The sequence below is a fragment of the Tetrao urogallus genome (assembly GCF_951394365.1).
Source record: "Tetrao urogallus genome assembly, chromosome: 1".
Taxonomy (NCBI): Eukaryota; Metazoa; Chordata; class Aves; order Galliformes; family Phasianidae; genus Tetrao; species Tetrao urogallus.
Window position 1 is genome coordinate 61,902,654 of NC_136813.1, and position 13,024 is coordinate 61,915,677.

Genomic DNA, 13,024 nt, shown 5'->3' on the forward strand with positions numbered 1-13,024 from the left:
AGAGGCTCCTTCACCACCAGCCACTGCCACTGCCTCCGCCTGCCAGGCTGAGTTAACCAAACCCTGCACATTTATTGCTCGGATCAAAGGAAGGGACAAGCATATCTGTGGATCCATTGCCTGATCTCTGTAACCTACAAGAGTGTGCTTTTACACAGATCAAAGGCAGATGAAGCATAACTGAAAATGAAATATTACACTAACTGAATTTCCAGGAGGAAACCCTCCCACCCACCCTCCTGTTATGGGGTTCAGAAGCATTTTTGAATCCATTGTAAAAATGTGCATTGCCAAGGGCCCACCCAACTCACTGCAGTCCATTCCTCCCATCCCAGCACTTCTATACCTACAGGGTAGGATGGCTCTAAGACTGAGAAGCAGCTGATTCTCTCCACAAGTTTCCCTCCCCTTGTGCCACCCTTGTTTGCACAGAAGCTCTCCCTGAACAGTTGGCCACCCAGTGGGAGCAGAGCAGCCACGCTGGGATCCTGACTGACTGCTGGAGGTATTAAGGGGGGAACAGTGCCCTCTGTTCACACGTGTGCATCTCCCCAACTTTCGAGGGACCATACACACGTGAAGGGCAGGGCTTGTCTAGCTGCACTTGGCGACTGAAGGAAGGCACTGCTTCTATCAGTGCCCTGGGGCTAGCCCAGGACAGCAAGAGGGAGCTCCCCCAGTAGAAAAGCCTTGGTTCTCCAACAGACATAAGCAGCGCTGGTAGAGGGCACATTTACACAGCTGCATTTCAGAGCACAAACATTTTCTTCATTCATTATTCCAAAGCAATAATACCTAAGGATTTTAAAGCCTCCTGATGTGTTCATCCAAGCCCACGTGGTCAGTTTTAAAAATCCTTCCACGATGGCTTTCTCTTCCCAAGGGTGAGCTTCCACAAGCAGTTTTATATGTGCACAGTTACTAGCCCAGCCTCTATTGACAAAGGCAAAATTAACTGCTAATTTTTAAGAGGCACACTGCTCACAATTAGCCTTCTCCCAGAATAAAACAGAATTAAAAAATAAAGAATATTGTCTAGAAAATGCAGCAGTCAAGTTTAGATTAAAACAAACGCCATGCAATTAATGACTCACTAAGAGGAAGCAAAAATAGTAAACTGGCAAGTTTGGCGTGGGACTGCTCTAGAGTTAAGGGCTTCTTACAGAGAACTGAAATGTGTTATTTTGGGGGTGGGAATAAAGGTGACAGAAAAAAAAGCAGGGGAGATTGGCTGGAGTTCCTTTGCAAACTAGCTACTAGGCAATGCTGCTATAGCCCTACGAAAGCAGCCAGCTGTGGTGTAAGACATACCTCATTAGTAGTTAGCTTGTCCTGGGGTGTCTGTGGGGACATGGTGGGTGTCGGCTGGCTGGAGGATGGGGAAGAGGAGGTGGAGGAAGTGGAGGAGGAATGGCTTTGCTGTAAGAGATCTGGCAAGAGGTGAATGCGACCGGCAAAGCCATTGCTCTCATGATGGCTGGCACGCTTTTTGTCAACTGTACTCTGTAGAGAAAACAGGCACACTTGTCTTGCTCAAGTGCTGCTTAAAGGTCTATATCTCTAACAACCTCTCTCCTCTCCCTCACTCTTTCCTACCTCTTTACATTTAGTTTTTAAATTAGCTGACAATCTATGCCTTGACATCAGGATTAAAGGGGAAAGTGGGCAGCATTACTTCAATTCTGCAAATTCCCACCTTTTCTGGCAGCAGAAGCTTAGTTTGTGTGGTGGACTTGCACAGGCAGTTCTAGAAATTAATGTGAAAGGAACTGCACTGGTAAGTATTCCACCAGAATATAGACAAGCACATTTTGGGGGGCGAGGGAGGATTTCTTCCCCTATTGTTTTGTTTAAAACTAACTTAAATCCTACAGAGATATGAAAATTGACCGTCTGGTGAATGCCTTTACCTAACTATTTAAAACAATAAGCATGAAATCTTGATTTTCAAACCAGAGGGCTCAATGGAGAAATTGGCATTCAATTGTGAAATTCGGAAAATGTGATTATTGGAGAAACTCCTATAAGCTAACACGCTCATTAACATAAGCTCATTTATAGCAGGGAATTGTTATCTTTCACAGGCACACGAATGCAATATTTTCACAATTAAAAGCAACACCACAACGCTCTAGCTCTGTCCACACTCTCTGCTTCACCATCTTCTTGCTTCTCTATTCCCCCACATGAATTTGTATGTGTGACAGTGTGTGTGCTATCTGGGTGGTCTTATGCCCTCAACTACAGAAGAATTTTTTTGCAGCCCTGTATACTTCCCCTCCAGCCACCCTCCCAGCCCCTCTCCTGAGAGTCACATTTGCCTCCATGGTAAAACTAAACTAAGTTTCTTGCTCCAGGTACCAGCTCCACACACCTGCAGCTTTTCTACCATTCTCTCCTACAGGCTTTGAGCTACTCTACATGGTGCTGCCATGGGTGTCACTGGAAAGCATGCAAAACAGTAGCAAAGGGTGAAGGGCTACTCTCCTCTTTGCATGCATCAAACACCTTGCTCATCTGAAATTCACTAGAGCTGTGTCTTGATAATACGAACAACGAATATAATGTAGAAACAGCATGGGTGAATGAGCGAGTGGGTTAATGAGCACAGAAAAGGTGCAACACTGCACAGAGAAGGAAAAGCAATACCTGTCGGACAATTAAGGTGCCCTCCTTAGAAGGAGTCAAGGCAGGTTCACTCTCCACATCATCATGGACAATCATAGTTTTTACAGACTCTGTTTCACCATTGCTCAAGTTCAGTGTTGACCTATTTGCCAGATAAAAAAATAATCAGGATGAGATAAGAGTATTTGTGTCCTAACTCTCCACACCAAGGTACAGTCAAAATTGAATCTGAGATTGTGACCAGAGTGGAATATTTACATAACCTGCCTACAAAAGCTTCTCTCAAAAAAAAAGTTAGAAATTTGTTAAACACTGCTAAAACTACAAATCCAAACAGAGAAGAGGGAAAGGATACAATTTACATGTAGAAGTGCAGTCCAGCCTACTTCACTCTGGGCCCACAGCACTTTCTTGAGGAGCTGCAAAACTGATTTCTCACTTAGAGAAATAACTTAAAGAGACTTCTCTGTTAACTCGGCTCCTAAATGCCCAGCTTGATTTTGAAAAGATTTTTGGAATTTGAGTGTACAAGGCTGCTATGCCTTGTTCATAGGTTGCTGCAAGCTGATAGAACTAACGCACAAGCCAAAATGTCCAACGTTCTTTTCCTTCTACCCCCGAAGAGGAAAAACAGAAGCGAAACACAAAACTAACACTGCTCGGACATCATCTGGTCCAGAAGTGGATTCATCTGCTCCTTCTTGTTCCATATCATCATCTTCTTCATCTGTTGTTCCCGACTCCTCACTTGAGGACGAATAATCTGTCACCTTATGCGGAGGTCGCACATCCTCTACTGCTCGCAGCTCCTTTGCCAATGCAGTTAAATCCTGATGGGAAAAGGAGGAAAAAACTGTGTTGCAGTCAACAGAGAAGAGTTTGCAAGACAGTGAATTAGTGCCGAAGTTCACTCACTTGTCCACTGCTGTGTTTCCATGGCAGTACTGTTTCCTTTGATTTAAGTCTAAACTATTTGCATTACAACTTCAGTTTATTCCACTATATCATGTGAAAGACTTACATAAGCATCCAGATCTACTTTTACTCAGCGGTTGACTGCTGCAGTTCATTTTTAACTTTGCAGGTCAATAGCATCCACCACAAGATAGCAGAAGGAGTTTAAGAGTTACTGAGCCACCGAAGGCACAGTGTATTTGACCAGTTGCACAGAGCTGATCACCTTTAAACCTTTTCACTCATGTCCAGGTTCATGGATCTGCTCTAAGTTCACCTGAGCAGTCAGATTCTTTAGCGCTAACTCAGTCACACACAACTGCATGGGACATAAGCAGCTTTCCTGTCAGGAGCTTGGGGTGTGGATAAAACAGGTTTACGGTCAGTGCAAGCTGCTCTTAACTGTGTAGCTATGATTTATTTAGATTAATATGGTTTATGGCAAATACTTTACATATTATACACCAGAAGTGAAGGACCAACCTCTCGTTCTCTGCATTTGTTTATTTAAATGAGCAGCTCTAACTGAGAGATTTGGGTGCCAGTGCAGAATCATGACAGCAAGTGAAAGAAGTTGTAGGGAAAGCTGGAATTACTGCAAAAGCCTCCTGTGAACCCCAGCACACATAAAACTCTAATTAACCATAGCAGCAACCAGATGAAGGAAACATTAGAAAATTTTCAGAGGAAACAGCAACATTTTAAGGTCTTACCACTTCTCCCTGCACCATTCAGTACAGCATTGGTACATTCAGGTCAAATGCATTATCATTGGTCCAGTCACAGCAAGGAAACACAAGATTGAAAGAAAGAGAATATGAAGGTTAGGAAGGAAGCAGATGAGAGAGAAGAAATCATTTCCCAAGAGAGAACAAATTCTACTGTTTAAGGGATGTATAAAGGCAATTGCATAGCCAAGAACTTACTGCCAGGCCCACACAGACTCCAGCTGAAGTTGAAGTTTGCCCTCGATGACACCATGAATGGAAATTCACACAGTATTTTGGGGGACTACTTAAGCGTGAGGGAGGACAGGAGAAAGCAGGTGCAACTTACAGCAGGCTTGATAGGTCTGAAGACCTCCTTCTTCTCTTCAGGCTTTTTAGGTGCACTTTCATGACGCTGCGATGGTGAACCCTCTGATTTGGATGATGCTGTATGTTCCAAGAAGAAAAACAGAACAAAACAGGGGTTTCACCAAGAAGGTAAAATATGTTTTCTTATCCCACTTCGGAGTGAAGAAGAGAGCTGAGAAAGCTATTAAGGCAGCATGTGACAGCAATACATCAGTTTCACTGGTTCATTATTACATCTTCTCTGAAGGACTTTACAAAAAATTCTTCCTAAACACTTATCTTTATAGGTGCAGCTGACCTGTAAGTGTAAACTGTCACACAATTGTGAAAGTAGTTGCAGATACCATCTCTTATGCACAACAAATTGGGTTTGCAGGTGATTGGATCTGCATAATTTGACTTAAGCCACAAGTTGAATAACATGGATCGGCATCTAATGTGCCCCTACCTGAGATCCATCCCTAGAGGACTGCACCCATTCAAAAGACACCAAAGTGAGAGACAATATGCATCATGAGATGTAGCAGTGAATGAACACGGAAAGTGTTTCACTGTTCCCTGATATATTTGTATTGTCTCTCTTTTCTAAGCAGGCATGTACTGACAAGGGGGGGGTTTGAAAACTAAGCTATCCAGTACTGTAAGTTCAAAGGCCTTTCCCAATGATGGTTACAATCCTTCATTACTGAGTGTTACATAGCTCAGGTTTAAAAAACCCTGTGTTCTGGTAGGGGAGGAAGGACTTACATCTCATCCGGAACCGCTCGCCAGACCCACTCTGAGAGCCAGGGTGAGAACCAGGCTGGGAGCCAGAGTTGCTTGAACCTGAAGAACTGCCACTGCCTGGTCTTGGTACGAGCTTCTCCACCCTTTCCCACAGCAGGCGAGGCTCTATATTGCTGTATCAGAGGAGTGAAAAAAGCCTTGGTCATGCACTTCAGATTTCTGTTTCTAAACTCAAACTTCATTCTTCCCCAGTGTTCTGCTAATAACTGATCTATAAGAACACCTCACACTGAGCTGAGAGTCTCAATGACAGTTCACAACACAAGCAATGACTCCCTCTGAAATACCTATTATCTCATTTGAGATGGCCCAAAGCAAAATGTTTACGTAGGTATAAGCTTTTCATTTTATTAGTAATTCCCTACCTGTCATTCTTACATATCTAACCCAAAGCGACTGGATCTCTCAGGCTGGATGCAACAGGTTTTAAATTGGCTCAGAAGAGCCCTGGCCACCCAAGCACAAGCCAGAAAGCTGGAAATTCCTGTCCCTCTTGGAATGCCCTCACCTATTTCCAGCAAGCAAGTTTTGCTTTGCTGAGATTCAAAAGCAATCCCTTTCTCCTCCCTCCTGTCCTCCAATGTTCTATGTTAAAGCTTAAGGTTGCTTCTGCCTCTCTTCAAGTCTGATTCTGGCTGAGAGGTTGGAAAGTTTCTCAGATCTCTTCAGTTTAGATCTTACAAACACTACTGCTGCCAGCAACCCCCACAATAACCCAAGATGACCCGTTGCTCCAGGAGGCATGATATTCACCAATTGCCACATTTTTCAGTAATACTAAGGATACTTCGAAATTGTTGCAAAAGTCATAGGGCAGGCAACTCGGAGAAGGAGAGGCAAGAGAAAATTTAGCCAGTGTTTGTTGGCACATGTGGAGTACCAAGGGAAATTAATATTAATCATTACTGACTGGTAACGGTGAAAAACTGACCATTTCTTCCTTTCACATCCAACAGGTATACCAAAAACTCTGAAAAAAATTCTAGCTTCCCATAAACACAGGAAGGCATGGATATAGACAAGCTGACAAACCTCGTGGAGTTTCTTTGACCTGCTTGGTTATTTTGCTGCCCACTGCCCTGCAGTGGAGAATCACGACGGGACAGAACTGGTGATCGGGATGTTGTTCTCACAGGTACCTTGAGAGGAAAAAGTCTGAGTTAAATCCATGAAAAGGAGAGAAAGAAGAGGAAGATTACATCTCTCCTGCTACAGAATATATTATGATTTTAACACCACTTAGACTATGCTCAAATTAGCATCAACAACCAAAAGCAATAAAACAAATACCCACAAAACCAAAAGCCTTAATAGGAATGCTGTTCAGATTTTGAAGAAAACTCAGAAGTTTAATCTTAAGTTTAATGTTAAGTAGTGCTTAATAACTACCACGCAAACACATACACACCTCACTACCTTCCAACTACTGAGACACTTGAAAAGAATACAGCACTTTGACTGAAGCAGGGGAGGCACAAAGCAATTTGCTGAAACAGCATGAGAATTAGGAGAATAAGCTTAGGGGAAACCAAACAAATGCCCAGGAATGGATCAGCAGAAGGCAAAGACTGGTGGTGTAGCAGGAATATACTTAGAAGAAGCAAATCCCAGTGGATGGAAAGGGCTTATGGGGAGAGGAGGAGGAAATATTGAATGTTTCCTTTTTGTTCAGTTCCTTTTCAATTTCAAATATGTCTATGATTCACAGTTTGGGTTGCTACCAAATGAAGAAGAAAATTAACTCTGAGCAATAACCTCAGGGATATTTTAAATTCTTTCTGGAATACAGCAATGATTTGTTAACTTTGCATAATCAACTGTCTCTCTGAAATAGCTGCATTCTATAAATAATTGTCAATTTTATACGAAGCTTCAATATTGTACTTCAGGTTCGTTATTGTTAGCCCACTGAATGAACACCTACATGATGATCTGCCTTCTAAAAAGCTGTTACCGTGGTTATGAGGGCATGGTCTTCCCAGTGCCCAGCCTACGACATCCTTCAAAAAAAAATCATCATCATCAAGAAACAGCATACATCTGTCTTTCTACTCCTTACCCTTGGAGGCACCTCGTCACTGTCTGATCTAGCCCAAGCCTTTTGGGTAGGATCGGGTACCTCCGACTTAGAGTCAGAACTCTGATTTAGCACTTCACTGCGTGAAGGTGGATATGGGTCCTGGGAACGAAGATGGTGATGAGCAAATTTGGGAGAAGGGTCACTGAAGGAATGGGATCGCGAGACAGGGGAAACATTGTTCTTGAGAGATGCCAGATGGGACCACTGTACCTTACAAGAAAACAAAACATAAAACATTCAATGCGCTCAGAATAACTGGCTGTCCAATTAACACAGAATAAAGGCAGGTGGGGTGGGCAGAGACAAATTGTTATGGCATTAGGTAAGCGTGGGGTGGAATCAATGCACTTAAAAGCGAGGCAAGCGCCCAAAGAACGCAACAGACTGAAAATACAGCACATATGCATTTTTGTGAGATACGCTCTCCACATACACATACACTAGTGCCCAAAAGAAAAGGGGACCTAATATCTGCGCCATGAGCCTGGGGCCAAAGGCCACCCAAGACAGAAGTCATCTTCTGCTCCCCAGTCTTCAGCGGACTTTGGCCAGCCCTCATGGCAGCACCGATGGCTTGGGAAATTTGAAGTGGTGATCCAATTGAAGAAACGTACAAAATTAAAGAAGGCCATGAAGTGTACAAACCAACAGACGTTTACATTATCTAAAAAATTTGGAAACTAGATACAGTTCCAAACTTTTGGAGAACGGCCATAACAAAAAAGCCTTTATTCCTTTATAGTCGTTGCAATATATATACAAAAACATAATATGTATTATTGTATATAGTATACATATGGACAATGCATATTATACATATACCATATATGTACCATATACCGTACATATATACATATTCATAAACAAACTAAACACACACATACACAAGCACATATTCAATTACAGATACCAAGAAGGCACAGCAGTGACTCCAGAGGTAAAAACCCTTCGGGATTTTCCTTGAAATCCACACTGACCCTCTACTCCAGCCTACTCCCTCCTTGTGCATAAACACATATTTCCAAGTTAATTTCTGAAGCCAAGGAGGAGACAAGATCATAACTGAGGAACACGCTGCCTTTGCACCTAATAATTAATCAAAACTTCGCTTTCAACTTCATTTTCAGTAGGTTGGTTGTGTGTATTTTTATTGGGTTATTATTTCCTCAATTTTTATACACACAGCTGTTGAAGAGCCTGATTATTCTTAATGTGAGTGGAAGGCCAGACTTTAAAAGTAACTGGCACAGAGAGCATGATAATACAAGTGCAGTACTTTGAAATAATCATAGAGGTTTGAATAAAAGCCAGGAATTAATGAGTCAGAGATGAAGTTCCGTCCTGATTTCTCCCACTCTCTCGTCTGCTCAAATTCTCCTGTCACCCAGAAGAGCTGCAATGCCTAGTCACAATCAGGAACAGGTTTAGCTTGCACTGTCATCAACCGACTTATTTGGGAGAAAGAAATTCTGCATGGAAACAGACGAGCTTAATATAGAACCACACTTTTAATTTAGCATATCTCGATTGCTCAGAACTTACAGGTTATTTATAAGTTTTAGACCAGATTTTTTTAAAATTTATACAGTAATTCCTAAGAGATATAGCTACCAAGTTCTGGAGGTTTTCATTAGCAAACAACAGAATGATGGCAATCACATAGCTCAGTGGTTTCAACCTTTTTTGATTTTCCAGGGTGGTAACAGAGCTTTATTTAGCAAGTATAAGCTTACTGACAACAAACTTGCTTTTCTTAGTCATGTTTTGTGGATTTCTTTGAAGCTTTGCTTCTGTTAAAAAAAATGTGGGGTTTTTTTGTTGTTTTTTTTGTTTGTTTGTTTGTTTGTTTTGTATTTTTTCCAAAGAGTTTAGAAGAGTAAATCAGCTCACTTCCTTTCTGAACATTCTTTTTGATAGCAAATATTTTGCATGGATCAAATTCTGAATTGTAGAAGTGTTTTGCAACTGTGACCAGTATTTAGCCTACTATTCTCCTCTTGCACAGATAACAACAGAATAACAGTTTTCTTTAAAAACAAAGCAGAAATCTACCCCTTTATCAAAACAATTAGCAAAAACATACAAAGTCAATCTACTAAATAAGCTATTTTGCGTAAGAGCGTTATTCTTTACATAAGACTTTCTACGTGCCAAGATCTGAACAAATGAAGGAAACACGTTAGGACTTCTTCTAGGCTCACCAGTATTTTCTTGGGCACTTACTTGGGGCTCCATTGGCCTCTGCAGGGCAGGCTGAGCAGGTTCTGAGTTTCCATTGGAAAAGGACTCTGATCTTGAAGGCACTGGTGGCTCCAACACTTTGCCCATCTGCTTAGACTGTGCTTCAGGGGAGCCCTGATTAGTTTTTCTAAATCTCTCCTCCACCTTAAGAAAAAAAAACAAAACAAAACAGGCTATATCAGGAGTCAATAAAACCAATTGCAGTAGAAATAAGAAGGTGTCTAGCCCTCTTCTTTTGCCATAAAGAAAAGAAATATACTTGAGGCTTGGCAGGGTTTTCATCCCTGCAGGTTTCACCAGCAATCTAAAACATACAGTGAATTGCATCAAAACAGCAAGTATGCCAACATGGGAAATACGTACTAGGAAAGATCTTACAGCAGGCAGTATGTTGTGAAGTTATAGGAAAGACTGTCAGGGTGCTTCTTTCTGCCTAGACTACTTAGCACCCATCAGCAGACATAGACAGCAAAAGGGATGTGTGAAAACAGAAACAACTTTACAATTTAAAAGTATCTTTCCCATTGTTATCCCTTATTATAAGTAGAAACCCCACTAAATTAAAGGGAAGTACGTTATTTCAGTTATATGTTTTCCTCTGCATGTCTTTTCAGCAATGTAAGAAGAGATAGCTAGGATATGCTTCTCTATCTGGTAATACTTGAGGCAGTTCAGCTTTAGGTACGAAGTTGTAGGACTACTCAACCCCTCTCTTATCAGATGGCCCTGAAACAACATCAAAAAGCTGCACTCTGACCTCAGAATGCAGAGAACAGCCCCTGCAACTTATTTCTGGTTCTCAGAGCCACGTAGAAGTGACTGTATGCTAACCCAGAGTTTTTCGAAGGGAAGATTCTATCAGAAAAGTGCTCAGCCCTCAAAGAATATCAAGTAAGCTTCCCATGTAGAAATGTCACCTCTTTAAAGTCTGTGGCATTGAAAACAAAGAGAGCAGTATGGAGGGAAAGAGACAGAAGGAGATATGAAATATCCTCCCATTTCCTACAATGAGCCACTGCTGGAATCACAGCAGTGTGTGCTGTGCTTTCCAGTCAGAGGAGTTGCCACTGAGGAACGCTATACTCCCAGCACTTTACCAAATGTTAAAGAACAAACTGGAAGCTGGGGCTGATTTTATTTGTTGAGATGCTGCTCATATGGTCAGCTTTCACCCTTGTGCCTGGAGCATGAAACCATCATCGAGGTGCAGCATCCTAATTGCTCCTTAGCAATGTTGGCACGATGAAACTATTTCTATATCCATGTTGGAAGACAGATGAGAGTCTCCAGGACTCCTTAGCAAGTCTGCTTTACAAACCCAACCTGCCTCTGCTTTCCAAAATTTGAGGACAGTAACAGTTTGCCTATGGGAGCAACCATAGAACCAAGCTTCTGCCAAGTCCACACAAAATACACCACGTCTTGAGAAATACTGCAATAATGAAGACAAGTATCTTCACCATACAATCATTTTCAATACCATGTCAGTCTCACAGGCCAAACTCCTCTTATCAGACTCCTTCTTATGAATAGAATAAGGAAAAGCCCCAAGCCTTTCTGTCTGAAGGAACAAGCTTTAATGTCTCTAGCTTAAATGACAGGAGGTTTCCTCCACAAAGAACACAAACTGCACAAGCCGCGTGTCCTTAAAGACTGGCAAGGCATGGGAAAGAGACAGTTCATCCCTGGATAGAAGTAATCCCTGTTGTAGTCATCTGACTGTCTGGACCAGAAAATGGTATTAAGTTTCATTTCTTGCTCTAAGCTTCCTTCTGTTTCTTAGAGCCAATTTTAGAAATCATGTTCCTTATGTACTCATTGGAGCTGGAATGAGGAAAAAAAAGCCCAGATCATCATTAGACTTTGCCAGGACTGGAAAGTTAGCCCACACTGGATTATCATCTTGATGGTCAACGTCTCAGTGGACGAAGACTTTCTCTGGACTGAAGTTTTTGTGAAAGTATGAGGCACAGAATACTTGCTCCAAGTCACTAATTCATGTCAAAAACTACATTGGCTGATGCTTGCTTTTAAGACTAACTGGTGTTGCTCCCACTGCCAGACAAAGAGATACTGTGGCTATACTTCTATTGCACTTTTTAAAAGAAAATACTGCATGTCAATCTCCAAGAAAATCTGAGTACTCACACATCTTTTTCCTTTGCCTTCACTTTATTCCTTCTACCTAGCACAATCATAATGGGAAAAGATTACATTAAAAGAGCTGAGTCAGCAGTTCTGTTAAAGCACTTTGAATTTTTAGGAGTTTTTCTCCTTTTCAACTCTGAAAGGAAAAAGGGAGAGGAAGAATGGAGATGTTTCTCTGCCTCTCCAAAGCCCTCCCTCTGGCGGGACAGGAGTGCTGGACTGGCACTATGCTTTCACCAAGGCAGGCCAGGAATGCACACCAGGAAAAGAGGGCGGGTTCCACACCTGCACCACAACACGCTGGACAAGTCTGAACCTTTTCCAGGAGAAATACACATACCAAATATTTCAGCCAAGAACAGATGAGATAGCAAAGTGCGGTTTATGAAGAACTTGGACAATAGTACCTCTAAGAAAATGAGGTTTTGCTCATCAAGTCCCAACAGCAATACTTCAAAGGCAGTGAAATACTAGTGGACATAGGTGGACTGAAAGCTGTTCTATGTTTAACAACCACAAAGATTTTTTTTGTTGCTCTTGTTCCAAAATGTATTTATCTCGCTCATACACACTGGTGATGAATGCCATTAAGAGTTTTGACCAGCACTGCCCACTCTATTGGCTTGCAGGCAGCATAATGTTCAAAGGAAATACAAGAAAAGGACTGCTGAAGAAGCCAAGTACGCATCAAAGAGGTAGTTGCTTGCTTAGCTACGTTCACCATGGACCAGTGAAGTCAGGGAACCACTCACTGAAACAAACAGAACTCTGATGATTTCAGATGGACTTGTGAGTGCCTGAAGTTCAATAAGGCAGCACTACAGAGTATCATAAAACCAAGCTGTGAACTCAGCAGGTAGTGCTTAACACATGAGAAACGAAATCATCTCAATTCAGGTTTGTATTTATCTGAAGCGAATTTCCAAGAGCATGGACTAAAGCATCTACAGGTGCTGTGTGCAACCATCCCTCACAGGTCTATGTTTTCCAATTCCCTCCAAATTTCCAGTACCTGCCAGCAACACAGTCTGACAAGTGCACTAGTACTTCCTGTGAAGACATCTTGATAAAGTCCAGATGAGATTACCTCCCTGACTGGACGATTCCAGCA

The 13,024-nt window shown here is 42.0% G+C and overlaps 1 protein-coding gene across 9 annotated transcripts in view; it reads right to left on the reverse strand.

Moving 5' to 3' along the window:
• Positions 1 to 13,024, reverse strand: part of MAP4K4 (mitogen-activated protein kinase kinase kinase kinase 4) — a gene marked incomplete at its 3' end in the record, with an annotated part of 148,434 nt that overhangs the window by 18,844 nt on the left and 116,566 nt on the right. For 2 of the 9 annotated variants that reach the window (XM_079543606.1, XM_079543603.1), the window contains exons 16-22: positions 9,748 to 9,909; positions 6,477 to 6,583; positions 5,406 to 5,557; positions 4,639 to 4,736; positions 3,283 to 3,458; positions 2,650 to 2,770; positions 1,312 to 1,503 (exon numbers count right to left, since the gene is read on the reverse strand). In XM_079543606.1, coding sequence (XP_079399732.1) covers positions 1,312 to 1,503; positions 2,650 to 2,770; positions 3,283 to 3,458; positions 4,639 to 4,736; positions 5,406 to 5,557; positions 6,477 to 6,583; positions 9,748 to 9,909 — 1,008 coding nt within the window. Of the gene's footprint in view, positions 1 to 1,311; positions 1,504 to 2,649; positions 2,771 to 3,282; positions 3,459 to 4,295; positions 4,305 to 4,638; positions 4,737 to 5,405; positions 5,558 to 6,476; positions 6,584 to 7,503; positions 7,735 to 9,747; positions 9,910 to 13,024 lie in introns of all 9 variants that reach the window. The other 7 variants (XM_079543602.1, XM_079543601.1, XM_079543604.1 and 4 more) reach the window with 7 other exon arrangements.